General features: G+C 40.3%; 1 protein-coding gene across 1 annotated transcript in view; it reads right to left on the bottom strand.

Moving 5' to 3' along the window:
* Nucleotides 1-14,192, bottom strand: part of LOC147447739 (uncharacterized) — a 29,638-nt gene extending 15,446 nt beyond the window's left edge. Inside the window, exon 1 of the mRNA XM_086523667.1 lies at nucleotides 13,914-14,192. Within this exon, the coding sequence (XP_086379793.1) occupies nucleotides 13,914-14,192 (279 nt within the window). The remainder of the gene's footprint in view (nucleotides 1-13,913) is intronic.
* Nucleotides 14,193-14,562: the final 370 nt, after the last annotated feature.

Raw genomic sequence — 14,562 nt, 5'->3', positions numbered from 1 at the left:
GTAGTCGTATAGCCTTGTTCAGCCTGACTGAATCTGCGACTAGCAAAATAAACCGGATAGTCTGTTCTTCCATCTGGCTGAGCTAATATTGCCCCCATTGCCAATCCTGAAGCATCTACATGTATGTGGAAAATAATATCCCAATTCGGCTACCTAAGGACTGGTTTACTGGTAATGGCTTTTTTCAAATTCTGGAAACTCTCCTCACACTCAGCAATCCAGTTGAACTTATTGGTCTTCTTTGTAAGATCATGTAGTGGTACTGCTTGAGAAGCAAACTTGTGTACAAATATTCTATAGAAATTCACATAACCCAAGAAAGAACTCAACTCTAAAGCAGTTTTGGGTGCTTTAGCTTGCTGGACACAATGTATTTTGCCATTGGCCATCTCTATTCCATTGCGGGAAACCACATGTCCCAGTAGCTGTCCCTTCCATACCAGAAAAACAGATTTGAATGGATTCAAACAAATCCCTTCTCCTGATAGCGTTTAAAAACCATTTCTAGGAATAGAAGGTGCTGGTCCTCATCTGAATAGACAGTGAAGTCATCCATGAAAATGGCGAGGAACCGATGAAGAAATTCATTAAACATCTCCATCATACACCGCTGAAAAGTAGCTGGTACATTGCACAGGCCAAAAGGCATCACCGGATACATGAAAGCTCCCCACTCAATGATAAAATTGGTCTTGGCTCTATCTTCAGGAGCGATCTGTAACTGGTTGTAGCCGCTATAACCATCCATGAAGCTATACATCTCATATCCTACGATCTCATCAAGAAACATATCAGTAAAAGGTAAGGGAAATGGATCCTTAATAGTCTGGGCATTTAGTTTCCTATAGTCGACAGAAACTCTCAATTTCCCATTCTTTTTGGGAACGACAACTATGGGAAATAGCCAATCACTGCTTGCCACTTCCGTAATGAACCCAGCCTTGAGAAGATTATCAATCTCCTCCTTGACCTTCTTTGCATAGTTGGGGTTCATCTGGTATCTTTGCAATCTTACTGGCCTATCATCCGGTTTCAGTGGTATTCGGAGCTGACAGACTTCAGGATCTACTCCCTTCAAATCTGTATGTTCCCATGCAAACACATCTTTATAGTTTTGGAACATTTTTCGTGCTTTTTCCTTCATTGCCGGGTTGAGGTGCTTGTTAACCTTGATCATTCTGGGATTTTCCTCTGATCCTAGGTTCCACTCTTCTACTTCCTGATCATCTGGGAGCAACCAGTTTGGTCCGCCTCCTTTTCATTTGGTCGATTCTTCAGTGTAGTCCCAGGATGGTCCATTCATTTCTGAATCACTATTCTGATCCAGTGGGTACTCTTCAGAACATACTGGTTCCTCTAATATACAAGTATCAACTGGTTCCTCCATCCTTCTAGTTAGCTGAACTGTTCTTTCCCCTGCATTGACTTCAGTAAACTGATCAGGGAATTGTCTCTTCTGCTTGTCAGCCTGCTCTTTGTTCAGCAAGACTACATTCAAGTCGATTTCTGCCAAAGGGAATATGTTCATAGCCGCTAGCATTCACTCGATTTTCTTGGCTCTGTACTTCTGACACAACTCCTTCGGCCTCAGTTCCTTTTTCTAGCTCCTGGTATTGTTGGTCTGGATTTGGATTCTGCCAATGGCCCCTTCTATGGTCAAAGTTTGGTTCGCATAGTCATGAACAACATGTGCTGTTTTTAACCACGGGCGCCCTAGTAGCATTCCATATGCTCCCTGCACATCTAGGACTAGGAAACTGGTTTTGAATTTCTCTCTCCCAACTCTTATCTGCATGTTTTCAATCATACCGGTCGCCTGTACGACTCTATGATCCGCCATTCTTACTTTGAATGGTGCTGGTTTCATATTAGTGATACCCATTCTTTGCTGAAGATGGGCTCCCATTATGTTGACTCCTGCCCTCCATCCAGGATAACGCTTGAGAGAGGTTCCCACTGCTTTCTGACCTTGTAGTCTACCTGGATAAGTGGAACTTCATCATCCCGGACAGCCGTCAGGTCCACTGTTCTGGCCTCTGCCTCAGTCTTCTTGCGCTGTCTGATAAAGTTGGCTACCTCAGGCAAGGTCTTTCTTATATCCTCCAGCTCTACAGTCAGCTGGAGGAGCTGGATTCTATCACAAATTTTCACATGAATTTCTTCTCTCTCTTGGTCAGACTGATTGTCAGAGCTTGAAGAACTGGTATCTTCATATTGCCATTCTTCTTTTGCAGTCCTTCTACTCTTTCCATCCACTCCCATTTCATCAGCTAGTCCATGTACCACAACCAGCATGGTATCTATCATGGCCGGTATTGACTGATCTTTATCAGTCGATTGGGCTGGTATCCTCTGAATGACTCTTGCTTCAGAACTTTTTGGCTGCTCTAGCAGCTGCTTAGCTAAATCCTTCGTGATTTTAGCTGCTAGTTCCTGCTGCTCTTGCCACTCATCTACCACCTTTTCTTTACCTTTGGCCTTCCAAACTTCCCTCTATTGAGCCCACTTACTGCTGTTAGGATTGACTGGTACTTCTGAAATGTCTGGGACTTCTTCAATGACTACTCCCTTGCTCCTGGTAACCACCCTAACTGGGACTGGCTCTGGTGCCTTAGCCTCAGTAGTAGTTGTTATAGGTGCATCTGGACATTGGGTTGCAAAATGACCATACTTCCCACAAGTATAGCAATTCATGCTCCTGTTCTGGAAATTGCCTCTTCCTCTTCCTCTGCCCATTCCTGGTTGGTATCTGCCACGTCCTTGACTAGTACCAGTAGTACCTGGTCTCTCCTCTTGAGCTACTTTGACTGGTTCTACCTTCACTGGTTCAGTGTAGGCAACCACTGAAAGATCCTTTCCTTTCTTAAAATGGTGAATTCTGATGCCACAATTATTCCATAGGTGACCAAAGGCCTTGCAGTAGGTACATTGTGGACATTCAGTGGAGATATGGTCCTTGGATTTGCATCTTGAACACCAAGTCTCCATCTTTCGGATTGACTATCTTGTGTGGCTAATTTCTGCAATTTGCCTAGCCATCTCTTCAATTTTCTTGGTCCATGATCCCTTCTTTGATTTCTCCTTTGCTCGCTCATTGGAGTTGCTCTCGGAGCTACTGGAAATTTCAATGGAATCAGAAGTTTCAGTAGCAGAGCTACTGCTACTGGTCCTTCACTTCTTGTGGATCTTTTCTTTCTTAGCCTGCTGTTCCAGCTTTAATGCCCTTTGGACCAGATCATTGAATTTTTTTGTAGGAGCTGGTACCTCATGCTCTCTAAGCTTCTTGCTTCTGAACCCATTCAGGAACCATGCCCTCAATCTCTTCTTAGACGACGGTTCTTGTAACTGCCTGGTTAGCTCTTTTATCTTTTCCACATATCTGCGGACTGACAAATTCCTCTGTTTGATCTTATCTAATTCATAGAGAATATCCTCATCCCCTCTATTGTCGGAATATTCCAACCTGAAGGCCTTTAGCAATTTGTCATACGATCTCAGCTGGCATGCAAGGTAATGGTAATACCATTTTCTCGCTGCCTCCTTCAAGGTTTGTGGAAAATAATCCCCCCAATCATCTTCATCAATGTTTTTTAGTTCAGCATACTTCTCGAGAGTTTGTATGTGAACATCTGGATCATCCTTTTTCCCCCCTTTGAATATTGGAAAGAAAATCTTCAGGGAAGCTGTGTAATCATTTCGATTCGATTACTACTGATCCTGGCACTTCTCTTCTTGGTTTCTGAATGACGCTTGGGAGCCTTCTTGCAATTTTCAATGTCAGAATCCCAATCAATCTCTGTCTTTGCCTCAGTGTCAGTGTCTTCTCCGGTTTGTCTACTAGAAGTACGGTGACTCCCCTTACTGCCCTTGGTATCCTCATCTCTCTGGCGAGACTGAGAATTCTTGGAACTCTTTGCCTTCCGTGCCTCCCGTTCTGCCCGTCGGTGTCGAGAATGACTGGAGTGCTGTGAGTCCTACGCCTAATCAGCCTGACTATGCTCCTCCTGAGCCTCAATGTCAGTCCTCTTCTCTTGCTTTGGGCCAGACTCTCTTCTTGACTCCTCAGGAATGGGATCCACATGAATGGTAGATTTCCGGCCACGATTGGATTTTGGTGCCATTGTTGAAAACTTCAACTGGGAGAAGAGTCTTTCAGTCAACGAGCTTCAACTCGAGCCACCGTGATCGCCAAAATGGAATTGGAGCTGATCTCTTGAGACAGCTAATTCCAGTGTTGAAAGATTTCAGCTACTAGTATGGGAAGATTTCAGACACTAGACTGAACAGGAATTAGAGACTAAACTGGAATGTGGATACTGAAATAAGAATCAGACTTAGGTAATGGAATAAGGTTCAGATTCAGAAGACTGGACGAGAAGTAAGTATAACTGAAATATATGCCATGATTAGGATTACAGATCAAGATTACAACGAATATGATTACAGAGAGAAAGTACAGTCGACAATACTGCCAATGATGCTCAAGTACAATTATAGCCAAAGCGCTAACCCAAGTGATAACAATTGCCAACCCAATAACAATGTAATGGGCTCTATTTATACACTTCGGGTTTACTATAGTAATTACTGTAGTAATTACTAAGTAATTCGCTGCCCATCTTCTAAGAAGACGTTCCCACATAGTGACTATCCAACTGTCTACAATCTTGCAGCAAACCAATGCATGCTACAACATTGAGGCGGTCCGAGGCGGGCAACAAGAAGAGCGGCCTCTAAACATCCTTCGAGGCTCTCGTGCTGCCCAAATGGGGCTAGGGCAAGCAAAATCAGAGACAACGACAAACCACAGCCAGAAACCAAACAAGAAAATGGGAACCACCTAGTTGTAGATGCGAAGTAGGACGCACGTGATATCTCCTTGTACTCAAATGCACAAAGAGAGGGGAACGCAAGATAGCCACACACACCAAACACAAACATTCACCACGCCAGAGAGAGGTAAGGAGCACAAATCAACTTGAGCAACTCAGTCTTAGACTTAAAGACTAGATGCACACAAAGCTTGATGAGAAATAGAGAGACAACACAAAACTTGACCTTGTTGCCAATACACAAATTGTCTTAGGGTCACGGGAGCCCTCTCACCGAGCACCCTCTTACAATTGACCTTTTAGGCAAACAATTCAACAAGCCCTCAAACCACCAAGCATGAAATGGCACAACAAACTTCAAGGACAATATACCTTCAACCACCTGATGAGCCAACTTATCAAGTCAATTTGGAGAGAAGAGTCGTAGTTGCAGCATACAATTGCACCCAAAACTATAAATCTTATTTATGCACAAGAGTAGGCTACAGGTGTGGTGAAGAGTATGGCATATACTCCACTCCTCTAGATGGCATAACTAACTTCAAGCTTCTCCATGCACCTATGAGTAGTGATGGAATAGAGCACTCACAATGCGCACACTCTACACAACTAGGCTTGAAGATTGGTGTGTTATGTGTTGAAAATGGCGTGGTGTAGTGTGATCATGTGTTCATTTACAAGGGAGAGAAGGGCTCTATTTATAGGTTTTAGAAGCCCCGATTTGGATTAGGCCTAATCAAGTTTATTTGAAGGAATAAAAGATTATGCATATTTTTATTTTTTAAATGAGGGTGGGTCTCTCTTGTCCTTTGAGTCACATGGATGTGGGCTGAAGGGAAGACAATTATTGAGGATGAAAGGTGAGAGGGATTGAGTGAATAATTTGGGAGGGCCTACTCTAGTAGAGGGTGCATTTTACAATAAGGTTAGTGGTTAGTAGTTAGTAATTATCACTAAAAAATATTTACAAAATCATTCACCAAATGGTGAGATATATGATGAGAAAAGTTAGGGAAGGGATGAGCTTGTAAAGAGAGGTTGAAGCTTGAAGAAGTTGACATTCACCTCTTTACAACACCGATAGAAGAAGCGGTCAGCATGGCGAAGTAGCGTGTGTCGAGGAAGCTATGTTATCTTCAAACCTTGGAAAATTCATGATAAAAGCCTTTATTTGCAGAGGTTATCCTTGGATTTTTGCTGATTTTTTGAAGTTCTTTACAAAGCTGAAGAGAGTATGGTAATATGGACATATATGTAGAGAGAAAGGGGGACACATAGGGTGTAGAAATGGAGGATGAAGGCTATGGAGGTGTGAGAGATGTGGCAATGGTGAAGAGGGTGAATTAGGACATGGGAGTTGCAAGTTTGGGAGTGGGAAGGAGAGGGAGGAGTGTGTGTGAAAGAGGAAAATGATAAAGTGGAAGAGGGAGTGTGGCTGCATAGCATGGGCAAACTGGGGTCCACCAATAAAATCATAGCTCACAGCTCATAGCTCAAAAAAATATGAAAACATTTGAGATGAAAGTTCAGATAACGAGCTACAACTTTTTTTTGTATCACCTTTTCAAATTCGGGGAGCATGTGATCTTTAAAAATTCAGCAAAACCGACTGTTTTTTTCACTGCACAAGGTCCTTGTGAGGTCCTTCTTTGGATGATTCTTTTGAATACCTCCAAGAGTGAGCTCCCCATGGTGCATGCATGAATGCTACATACCCTTGACCTTATTTTGTAGGTCTATAATTGAAGATATTGTTGAGATCATGATATAAGTGAATAGTACAACTAAGAAAATCAAATATTGAGGGGTCTAAAAAAAATATGTACATGTCAAATATAAATAATATATGTGGAATAAATATAAAGGGGTCAAAATAAATCTCTCTCATTATAAGTCTACCATAAAAAGATGAATATTTTTTGTGGTCTAATTTATGAGAGTAATAGAGAATAGATGTAGGAAGGAAAAAATCACAATAGTGAAAAAATATACACATAAATAGAACTAGTTTTTTTGGATTTTTGTTGGGATGGAGTGACACAAAAAATAAGAGAAGCTTGCATGAAATTATTATTATATGGAATAAATAGTATGCAAAATGGTAAGAAAAAATATGGTAATGGTGAGTCAATGTACATAGCATAAATAACACACGCCTAAGTATAAATATTTAAATAAATACAAAAATAATTATGAAAAATCCTTATATTTAGGCCCTATATACAATGAAATATTTACACACAAATGGTCCATAATATACTTATATTTTTTATTTTTTTATTTTTTTTATTTTTTTGGCTCAACTAGCCCAGTGACTAGCTAATTGAGGGTTTTTAAGAAGATATGGGAAAAGTCCTCTAACTCACACACGCCTATGTACAGTGAAATGGTAGGGATAACCAAAATGTTTGAGTGATTTGATAGGGTGAGGTAGCTTACTAAGGGAATTATGGAAAGCCGAAGAACGGCTACAAACGTCTACGGGTCACTGAGGACATAAAAAAGCTCCAAATGGAGCTTGAGCAGGAGCAGGTATGGTAAATGCTCCCTTGGTCCTAGTTGGTCTATCTGACTAGGGACTCCTATGTTTTACATTAGGGCATTTAGGTACATTTGATACTTCATTAGTGGTTGTGTAATGCATTTTGGTAATACATCTTGCAATTTTGGATTGCGCATATAGTCAAAGGTTTCCCTTGTACATCAACATCCTTGGTCTTTGGTGCATACAATACTCTTTGGCACTATTGAATACTGTAGGATTGGCTTTGGTACCTTTCCATGGTCTCCTTGGTATTTATAAACACTACCCTAGCTAATTTTGGTATGACCTCTACCTGACTTTGGTAGTTTTCTTTGTCTTGGTACTGCCTTGAGGCTTCCTTGATATACCACCAATCATAGATTTCTTTGGGACTACATTGGCATCTCTCTATGTTAGCAGCGGGCTAACACGGGCTACACCGGTTGTGCATCAAGAGGGATATATTCTGTGATTGTGCATAATATTTCCAACACACTTTGTATAAGTCTTGGGCTCACTTGGATTTCCAAAGTTGTATATGCTAGTTAGAGGGATCAAGCTTAAACCCATAGTAGAAGGGATTGTGGTGAAACCCTTTAAGAGGAAGCCTTTATGCAAGGAGGCTTCATTCTTGAGTATCCACTCTTGAGGATCCACTTTTGAGAGCTCCCTCTCTCTTGAGTGTTCACTCTATGGCCTAGCCTTGAGCTTAATGTCTATGCTTGAGAAGATAGTGCTAATCATTGTAATTAGAGTAAGCTCTTCTTGATTAATCTAATCCCTATTTTCTCGTTAGTCTACTTCTTCTCTACATCTCATTATGTCATGAAGTAGTATTACACTCTCATTATTCTAGATTTGAGAGAGGTATGTAGTTCTTGCTATTAACCACTCCTATTCTTCCACAAGCATTTGATTTGTGAGATTTAGCATCACTAATTACGTTGATTAAGTTGGGTCTTATTTTTTTTCAAACGTATTCCACTTTTTGCAGTCTGCAGCGAGGATGTCGGCATCGTTTAGAGAGAGAGAGAGAGAGAGAGAGATTTTGGAGCAGGGTGCGTGTGTGTGTATGGGTCGTGTGTGTGGGTTGTGTGGCTAGGCCAGGTACATAATGGTGCACCAGAAGCAGCCCCGCATCACTGTGTGTGCATATGAAGACTCGCGAGGGCACCTGAGTCGTGTGTGTATAGTGCCCATCGTAAAAAGGGGCAGCATGACTGCGAGGCCGAAAAAGCTGTGGATGATGTGTGTTGCTCACCGGGATCTGCAGGGGCACGTGGGGTCAATTGACCAAGGGTATAACATCGAGCTGCATGACTGCACGCACCTTTGACCGCTTTTGTGTGTGTTCGCTAGCGCCAATGAATCTGGACTCGCCAGTTGCCAGTGTGCAGTGGCTTCCTTTTTGTTTTTACTGCAAGCAGCTAAAAATAATTGGCCTTAATATATTTGTGAAGAAGCCTGAAGTGTCGACGGCCAGTAGCTGAGGGTCAAACTCGCCAATATATGGCCTTTTGTGTGTATGTGTGTGTGTGTGTGTGTGTGTGTGTGTGTGGGCTTTGGGGGCTTGTTCCCACAGGGATGATGTCGCGAGGGAAGGGGAGTGAGAGAAAAGGCAAGTATTAATGTGTTTGATTTTGTTGAGTTGCTGAGGGAGCTAAGAGCATAGAAATCACATTAATTGGCTATGCTTCTAATTCATCATTGATTAAATTCAATGAAAGCTTTAATAATTTCAATGTCACCCACCGATTTGAATCCATTCCCATCCATATTTATTTCAATTTGAGATCATTTTGGTATGCATTCGGATTATTTTATGAACAAAGTTGACCTTCCTTGAGTGATCAATTTAGCCAATCCAAGCCCGCTTTATCAATCATTGCAAAAATTGCTCATGCATCCCTAATTAGGCCTGTCATAGCTATACCCATAGTTTGATTTGGGCCACAAATAGGCACCTTGTTCAAAGAAAAATTTTCACCCTATCAAATCAATTTGGTTACATCAACTCAATGGTATTGCATTAAATCATCCTTAATTATGTGCAATTGAGTCCTTCATCTTAATTGATTTGACACACACAAATGTTTAGATCTATTCAATCATTATGATTAGTGATCACAACACCAATCATTCGTTTTCTCATTTGATAGATCATGCCATTGCATAGGCACACATTAGTGCATTTTTTCCATGTTCATTCAATTGATTTATCATTAGCATGAAAATACACTAAAAATCTACACAATTGAATACCAATTGAGTGATTTATCCCAATTGCCAAAGCCAATTGTGACACACATATCAATTATTTGGCCAAATTAATCATCATAATTGGTTAAAAAATATCAATTATTCATTCAAGCACTGGATTGCACATGCCATTGAGTAAGCACACACACACACACACACTCAAATTTAAGCCAAACATTTATGCAAAAATTACATCAATTCCTCATTACAATGCTCAAATTGCAAACTCAGTCAAGTATAAGTAAATGCATGCATATTAAATTTCTAAAAATTTAGCACTATTTTTACCCAATCAAGCAATGCACACACTCAAAATTTAAGCACACATGATCAATTTTTTCTCAATTGGCCATGCATTTATGCTAACACCTAATGATTTCACACACTTTTATGAACATTTCACAATCAAAAATCATTTAGGTGCCCTAATTGACCATCAATCATAGAAAATCAAGTGGTCTTGGATAGGCACACACACACAATTTTTGCTCAAATTTTTGGCATTTAGACTTATCCAATGATTGAATTAGCTTAGCATACATGTCAATTACATGATTGCATACCATCAATTCCATCACTTTATACGCATGAACACACTCAAGATTAGGTACATACACACTTGAAATTTTTGACAGTTTTTTTCCTCGTTGGTGCATGCACACACATGAATTCTTGATGAGAATTAAGCATTATTTTGATACACACAAGGTTCATTAGTCACAATTTGACCATCAATTTCATTCCATGTGTATCAAATTAGGTGCAAAGTGTAGGTCAATTAAGTTACACACCTAACTTTAGCAAATAATTAGCAACATTGAACCACATTAATCAATCAAGAATTGACATGAGCAAGTAGTGCACTTACATCGTAATTACACTCCAAGCTATTTTTTTGCTCCATGCGAAGACCCATCATTGCACACACAAGTGTGTGCACTATCAAATTGGTTCCAAAATTGATATTGCAGGTCAAAAATCAAACACTCAAATAATCAAATTAGGCATAAATTAGCACATTTAACTTGATTAGAGTGATGATTCCACCTCTTAAAAGGGGATTTAACATACTTTACACTTGAAATGTTAGTGGTTGGTTAGTAAAAATTAGTAAAAATTAGCATGAAACCAGTACAATTAGCATGGAAATGAAGCAAAATTAGCAAGGATTAGTATGAAATTGGTGAAATTGAGGGTGGAATTGGGGGTTTGGGGCATTCATAACTCAACATTAGCATCAATTTCTTGCACAACATCATCAAATCACACCAAAATTGAGTTACACACACTCAAAAATCGAGAAATTAGTAATGAAATTACTCTATTCTACACATCCTAAACTCACTAGCTTACGTTATCGATCCCCTGCAACGGTGCCAAATGTTGGAAGGCGTTGTAGCAGCAACTCGCACAAAACTATCAAATCCGTGGATCGGCAACCTGGCTAGGGCATGGAAGCACGAGCATCGGATGAATAGAAATAGAGGATTCAAAGATCACCTCTCCGATACAAGTAGAGATTAGCCATGGCAAGACTAACTCTAAACCTACTCTAATCACTAATCAATCAACTCCTATACACATCAAGTCCATCGAAGTCCGACTTACCATAGACTAGAAACCCCAAGCACACTAATGATAAGCACACACTAATTACCACATGTCAATCACGGAACTTCATCAACAATAGGGCGCACACACTAATTACAAAGAAGAAGAAAAAAACATTTAAAGGAGGGCATTCCCACCCCATCAATGCTTTCAGCCCCTAAAATGGTGACTTAGCAAGGGGGGCAACATCCGAGCCTTTGATGGACCACTAATTTGTTTTTTTCATTAGCTCAAAGGAATGGGCGTCACTGAATTCAACCATTATTTTGAAGCAGTAATAGCCATTGTGCTTTCATGCGTGAGCATTGATTTTAGGGCTTGGCATTGATTGTACATTTTTAGTACTTGATTTAACTAGGTAAGACTTGGCCATAGAACTAAAATTGAGAGTTTTGAATGGACATGAAGTATCATGTTCGGTTGCGATTAACCAATTGAAAATTTCCTTCATCCTAAAACTCTCTCTCTCCTTTCCTATGTATGCCCTATCTGCTAGTTTAAGAGCAAGAAAGTGGGCATTGGTTTCAGGTGTGCTTTGATTGAGAACTTCAATACATGAATGAACTTTGAATGCATCAATATGAGCCTTATGCATTGGTTTCGTGCCATCTTGGTTGGAAGCTTGGTTGCAAAAAGGAAATTTTTTCTTTGTAATATGCATGTGGGCATGAGAATCACATTGATAAATGATGAGTGTACTTGTTTGGTTGGGATTTTATGCTTGAGCTTGGCATTGCTTGATACATTTTAGTGCTCACCTTGAATGAAAAATCATGGCATTACACTAAAATTGAGCTTTGTTGAAAGACCAAAAGATGGTATTTTGAATTGATGATTGAGCTCGATATTTTGGTGCTTGATGTGCATGTATAAATGCTTTGGCACTAACCATTGTGCTTTCATTTTGAAGGGTTGTGGGCAAAAAAGCTTTCATTGATCCAAGAAGGGGTCATCATTGTAAAAAATTGCAAAATGTGGCTAGTTAGAGCCACTCCAAATTCTTTGGATTACAAGTTGTATACATGCTAGCTCATAGCTTGGTCAAAGTTAAATTTATTCATTTTGAGCTAGTGTTTAGCCAAATTTTTGAGCTTTCAAGTACAAAATTTGGCTATTGAGAGCCGTTCATTTTCAATTCCTCAAGTCGAAATCATCTCTAGCTCATAGATTGCACTAAAATTGTAAAATTTTCATGAGCTAGTTACTAGCCAACTTTTTGGAAAACTTTAAAAATGTAAAATTTGGCTTTCGAGAGCCATTTCATTTCATTGAAAAGTTGCATTATTTTCAGCTCTTGGCTTGTATTTTCCATATTTCATTGAGCTAGAAATTAATCCACTTTTGAATCATGCATGAGAGATGGTAAAAATTGTAAAATTTGCTTATGTAGAAGCATTTTTCTCTCAATGTTGATGTGTATGCATAAATTTGCTATCAAAGAGTATCATGTGCATAACCAAAGGTACTTTTTTCCCTTTGGAAAATTCAGGTATGCAAGACCCTAGCTTTGGGTTTTCATTAATGTTTTTTTCACTACAACAAAAACATGTGCCTTTGACGCAGATTTCGACGCGAACCGTCGAAAACTGCGTCGAAATCTTCGTCCCTATGAAACCGTCAAAATACGCGTCAATATCTACGTTGAACGAACCTGTTTTTGATGTGTATCGACGCCTGTATCGACGCGTATTTCGACGGCCATATCAATTTTTTTTTTCTTGGACAGAGGACAGGCAGCTTGGCCTGTGCCTAGTGAAAAGATGGACACAGCCACAGCCAGACTGCCTGTCCTCTGCCCAAGAAAGCGAGCAGCACCAAAATCAACCGTGTTCCTGTAGAAATTTCGGCAAAGTTCCCTTCATTTTAACATAAAATTTAAAAAAAAAACCATATGTTTATGCCTCCTACATGATATCCATGTAGGATCTCACATGAGATTTAATTCACAACTTGATGGAAGAAATGAAACGAACTTTGTGCAAAACCATAACCAAATTAAAACCATAACCATAACGAACTTCATATATAACAAACTTTGTTGATCAAAACCATAACAATAACCATAACCATAAACAAAACAATAACCACAACCATAACCATAACCATAACCATAAAGTTAAACATAACCATAAACAAAACAATAACCATAACCATAACGTCCATAAAAAATAAACAATAACCATAACCATAACCATGTCTATACAAGAAAGAAACACAGAGATGTGTCTGTGTTTCACAAAACATATATAGAAATCCACTGATGACTCGCGCGTCACAACCTGTACATAAAGGGACAAGTCACAAAATTAGTATGATATTACTTCACATATACTTAATTAATTATGTCAACTCACACATATTATTTGTCTCGATCAGACATCTCACCTCAATCGATCAGCGAGACTCTAAGGCCTCCCAGTCTACAGGCTCTCTTGCGGTAGCAAGATCATTCAATACTTCATAAATGCCTCTCTGATATCCATCTGTCTCCTCATGGCATGTCGGGGCTCGATGCATTGCAAGATTCTACGTTTATACAAAAACCAAAGTAATTAAGAATACATGATTCATCACTGTTGAAAAAAAATTCCATAGCTAGGATTGGATTGGAAACTCACAAACTCATAGCGAAAGGTGTCGAAGCCTCCGCTGCCAAGATGAGATGTGCCCCTGGTCGTCCTACGTACCTCCGTGGCGAGATGCTGCTGTCTGAACCTCGTGTCCGCTATCTGCTCATCCTCCCTGATCTGTTGCCACGACTCGTGTGAGATGCCCGAAGGCTTCGGTGAGCCCTGCCTGAAAGCACGACGAGCTGCATCTCGACGATGTTTCACGGTGTCCCCTGCAATATTCGTGATCCACCTCCTCAGAAGCTCCTCTGGACCCAGAGTAGACTGATACTCTCTCATGATGGTCTCCACTATATAATTGATTTTGCTGCGATCCTGATGAGACCAAGACGTCATGATGGTGCTAGAAAACTGCAGCTCCACGAGCTGGCAAACCCACTGTCTCATCTCAGTCCTGACACTATCCATGTCAACCTGTCCATCTGGCCGTACAATATAGACCTTGGAGGCCCTAGGATCGTGTGCCCCCCAAGGTGTCCGAGATGTGCTAAGCGGTGTGTAGCGCATCTTGTTTGTAGCGCATTGCTTCGTACTTAGGACACGACAGAAAATCTACGAATTCATTGCGAAAAATAATGCAATCATTTGGACATGCATGAATCTTGTTGTAGTCCAAGCCAATTGAAGTCAATAGTCGCTTTGCGTCTGGCCTGGAGGGGGGCATTTCATTGCCAGTCGAGAATAGGTGCTCCTGCAACAACCTGTT

The sequence above is a fragment of the Adiantum capillus-veneris genome, chromosome 11 (assembly GCF_014529385.1).
Source record: "Adiantum capillus-veneris isolate H3 chromosome 11, ASM1452938v2, whole genome shotgun sequence".
Taxonomy (NCBI): Eukaryota; Viridiplantae; Streptophyta; class Polypodiopsida; order Polypodiales; family Pteridaceae; genus Adiantum; species Adiantum capillus-veneris.
This window is presented reverse-complemented; position numbering and strand designations above follow the sequence as displayed.